General features: G+C 31.7%; 1 protein-coding gene across 6 annotated transcripts; it reads left to right on the forward strand.

Annotated features, from left to right (window-relative positions):
• Window positions 1-1,077: 1,077 nt before the first annotated feature.
• On the forward strand, window positions 1,078-4,007 carry LOC112515050 (E3 ubiquitin ligase BIG BROTHER-like). Of its 6 annotated transcripts, XM_025121683.1 has the most exons (9): window positions 1,084-1,227; window positions 1,319-1,381; window positions 2,077-2,289; window positions 2,404-2,632; window positions 2,897-2,928; window positions 3,020-3,082; window positions 3,174-3,295; window positions 3,518-3,629; window positions 3,724-4,007. In XM_025121683.1, the coding sequence occupies exons 3-9, from the start codon at window positions 2,161-2,163 to the stop codon at window positions 3,754-3,756; spliced, it is 720 nt and encodes a 239-aa protein (XP_024977451.1). In that variant the 5' UTR covers window positions 1,084-1,227; window positions 1,319-1,381; window positions 2,077-2,160; the 3' UTR covers window positions 3,757-4,007. The 6 variants fall into 6 exon arrangements, with proteins under 6 accessions (XP_024977432.1, XP_024977460.1, XP_024977470.1 ...); XM_025121664.1 differs by lacking the exon at window positions 1,319-1,381 and having other exon boundaries at window positions 1,078-1,227; XM_025121692.1 differs by lacking the exon at window positions 1,319-1,381 and having other exon boundaries at window positions 1,078-1,227; window positions 3,026-3,082.

Genomic DNA, 4,007 nt, shown 5'->3' on the forward strand with positions numbered 1-4,007 from the left:
AAAATATATTATGATAATTATTGAGTTATAACAAAATAATTAATTATTATATTTATAAAAAATTATATTAATAAACCAAAAAAAAATTTATTTTGTTATTAAATTTAAATTAAATTGTAATAAAAAAATTGAATTAAATAAATTACCAAAAAAAAAAAACTTTTTAATATTCAATTTGATACTAATTTTGATATATGTTTTTTTAATATTTTTATAATATCTTCAAACTTATATTTTACTTAAAAATAAAAAATTATTGTTTTCTCAAAACTACATAAAATCTTGTTACATTATATGAGTACCCTTATAGTATTTAAATATAAAAAAACTACTTTTAGAAAGTCTTTATAATTGTTGAATTCATTCAAAATATTAAATTATTAGTTCAAAATTATTAAATCATTAATTTTTAAAAGTTAATAAACAATAATGAAAAAAATTAGCAATCTACTCTCACCTTCACCCATTATATCTATTTAACTTAGTAAAATCTTAAGAGATATATGGAATTAAAAGTTTCGATGAGAATAAAAGTTATGATAAACTTGATAAAAAGAGATTTTTCATTGATAAATCAATCCTAATTGAAATCAATACTAATGAGATGCACCAATTCTCATGATAAATGTGATTCATAAGATGGAGGTAGGATTAAAAGTGACCAAGGGTTCAATTTTTTTTCTTACCTTTCTTATTAACTCATATTCTCATACGATTATTAATCTATTTGTTTGTGTATGTGTGTATATATATAGACGCATAATATTTATAAATCAATAAATCGTATAAATTTGTAAAACAATTTTATATGTTATTTTACGTATGAAACATATATGAATATGTAATGTTTATATAATGTTGTTTAATAACTGAAACGTTTAAGATTGTTTTGTATGTAGAAAAAATGGGTCATGAACTTTTTATAATAAATTTTTACAAATAAATGGTTTTTGTAAGTTAAATGGGTGGTTCTTATTTACTTTGAGAATGAGAACGAGATAAAAGACAAATCATAAAAGGGGAGACGAAAGGGTCGATCCAAAACGTTTAAAGGAGGAGACCCATGTCGTTAACCATAGTCAACAGCGGCTTACGGATCCTTTTGACGTCGCCTTTCAAATCACTTTCCTCTTCTTCCCTTTCTACTAAACTCCAATCCTCATTGGTTGCTCAAGCGCATGTACTTCACTGGCTGTTCTTCATCTTCACCCATCAATATCTTCAAAGGTAAACTCGTTTACTTCATCATTTTCTTCAATTCTACAACAAGACTCGCGGAATCAGCACAACTGCAATTGGGTTCTTGATTTCTGTATAGATTTCTTGAAAACCCACTTTCTAGCTGTTGTTATTTGGTGACATTTGTTATCTATTAGCAATTGTAAGTTCTTGATGTTATATATCTTTCGTTCTGTTCCATCTTTTTTGACTCCTTTTTCAGTCGTACTTTGATGTTTTAAACTATTATGTAGGGTGTCAAACCCAAAAACTAATCGGATCATAAATAAACCCAATTGTGAGAGGAATTTGTGTTATTAGGAATGGATTTGCAGGCTAAATATCTTTCTGGGTTCTCGTTTGATCTTTAAATTTTAATGTTGAAATGCTTATTATGGTACAATTACAGAAAAACCCTAGTCATGTTCACAGAGTTACTATATTCAAATATTCATCATGTGTTTGGGCTATTCCCTTGAAATGGAAATTTTACAATTCATATTTGAATCAAATATACAAATAATATCGAAAAGCTATAGATTACAATGTGGCTTACAAGTAATGAATTCTCTGAATCCCTTAAGACTGACTTGGAGTCCCTTATCATCAATACGATTCAAGCGGGTAGATGTATATATAGGAATATGGGTTGGGTTCCTGTGAGAATGGAGGTTATGGTGAGAAAAGTAAGAAGGGATCTCCATCCTTGGATCAATTCTAATTGAAGAGAACCACTAGATCAACACTAATGAGATACATTGGATCCCTTCCCTTTTAAAGCGTAATTCATGGGTTGTTTTGATAATTTGTATACATTCTTCTTTCGGGGTCCTTAACATGTTCATCCAACATATGTAGGGGAAGCCAGCATGTGTGCATTTGGTGGATAAGCAGAAATTTGTTGAATTTCTATAGCTTTTATTGATCATTACATCCAGATCCATGAGTAGAGACGTAGATGTGCATGAGCATTATCTAAATGGCACGTTGCCAGCTGATATTGCTGAGAATTTGAATGACTTTTTACCAGAAGAGGAAGGCCTTTGTTATGAAGAGGTTATCTTGCAACAGGTAATTCTAAACTAAGATTACACCCTTTTCAGTTCTAGCAAATGGGGCTTGATCAAATTTCAGGAAAATGGTTAATGGACTTTATCTTGACAAATTTTCCTCTGTATGCAACAGGCAAGTGTCTATGAATCAATTCAAGAATATGGAAGGAACAGGGTTGTGGCTTCCGATGATCATCCAAGCAGAGACTCAAGTGTTTCTTCAGAGGATGAGGGTGAGGCCTCGAGGAATGAAAGTGTTATTTCACAAGAAGCTATGGATGAAGCTTTAGCCAGATCCTTGCAGGAGTTGGGGGAGGATTTCGATGAGTTTTTCATAACCCAATTCAGTGGCAATGCAAACAGTTAGTTTTTTCATAAAGCTACTTCTAAAACATTTAATGGTCACTTTATTTAAAGATGCATGACTTTGATTTGCAGTTGATGATATAAAGATGTTATCTTTATGAAACAAGGCTCATATAAACTATAACCGTTAGATGGATTTTTCGATTTGGAAGTACTAGCAATAACAACAATGACATCAAAATAATATTTCTTGCAATCTGAATTCCTTCTTATCTATCTCAAATTCTGAAAATAGAATTCTTGAACTTGTGCTCTTGCAGGTATCACAGAAAGTCCTGTAGCAACTCCTACGGTATCCAAACTTTTTATTTCTTGTTAAAGCGTTATCTCACGTTCTTAACCTATTCCGTAAAGCTCATCAAGTTCTATGTTCAAATGGCTAGGAACAGGCTCCTAGTTCAGATTTGAGGCAAGATGATATTGATCCTGATAATATGCAATATGAGGTACATGGACCAACAGTTCAAAATTTCATTGATTTTTAGATCTTTGTGATTTGAGATTGATTCTGTAAATTTGTGTTGTTTTCTTGTGTAGGAATTAGTAAACCTCACTGAATCTGTTGGTGTCGAAAACAGAGGACTATCAGAATCCCATATTTCCAGGTTACCAACCTCCATTTACACATCAAGAATGTTCTCAAAGAACAAGGAAGAAAAGTAAGAATTTTTCTTTTAAAATCTTTTTGACACATCAAGAACTGGCTCTTGGACTTTTTCTTTTAAAGATCATGCGCTAAATCTGTTGTCTTGTAATCTTTTGACGTCACCTTTCCAAAGACCGGAAGTACCCTTCGGATGGTTTTTTGCTGAATGTTTATATCAAACATGACCTATAATTTCAAGAAATCGATTCTGATCTGTAAATCTGATTGCTGCTAGATTGTGCGTGGTGTGTCAAGAGAATTTCAAGTTCGGGAAACGCCTGATCACGTTGCCTTGTTCTCACCAGTATCATAGTGAGTGTATCATCGACTGGCTCAAGATCAAGAAGGTAACATTTGTGTCGATTAACAGTATACATCTCTTCAAGTTCTCATAAACCTCTTCACCTTTGCCTTTAATGGAAGCTTTTGAATCTTTTTCAGATATGCCCTATGTGTCAAAAAGAGGTCATTTGAGTCTTCCAAGTTTGAAGCATTCAGATGGAAGGATAAAAGCCAGCAAAAAAATGTGGTAATTTATGTTTTCAATATGGTGTTTCTTGAATTCATTTTCTCCTTTTTCTGTAAATCAAGTACTACAGGATAAAGCCATTTGGGTATAAATGGATGGGGGTCTTTTAAAATGACTTCAAAGTTATGGATTCGAACCGTGTACTTGTTTCCGAGCTGTTTAATGATATCAGGGATGGTCTGAAAAAAGTTGTTAC

This window comes from Cynara cardunculus (assembly GCF_001531365.2).
Source record: "Cynara cardunculus var. scolymus isolate 2C chromosome LG 1, CcrdV1, whole genome shotgun sequence".
In the NCBI taxonomy this organism is placed as follows: Eukaryota; Viridiplantae; Streptophyta; class Magnoliopsida; order Asterales; family Asteraceae; genus Cynara; species Cynara cardunculus.

Coding starts and splice junctions, on each gene's coding strand:
- LOC112515050 (XM_025121664.1), top strand. CDS start 2,161: ATGAGTAGAGACGTAGATGTGCATGAGCATTATCTAAATGGCACGTTG. Junction 3,296..3,517: donor TCAAAGAACAAGGAAGAAAA/GTAAGAATTTTT, acceptor GATTGCTGCTAG/ATTGTGCGTGGTGTGTCAAG. Junction 3,630..3,723: donor ACTGGCTCAAGATCAAGAAG/GTAACATTTGTG, acceptor AATCTTTTTCAG/ATATGCCCTATGTGTCAAAA.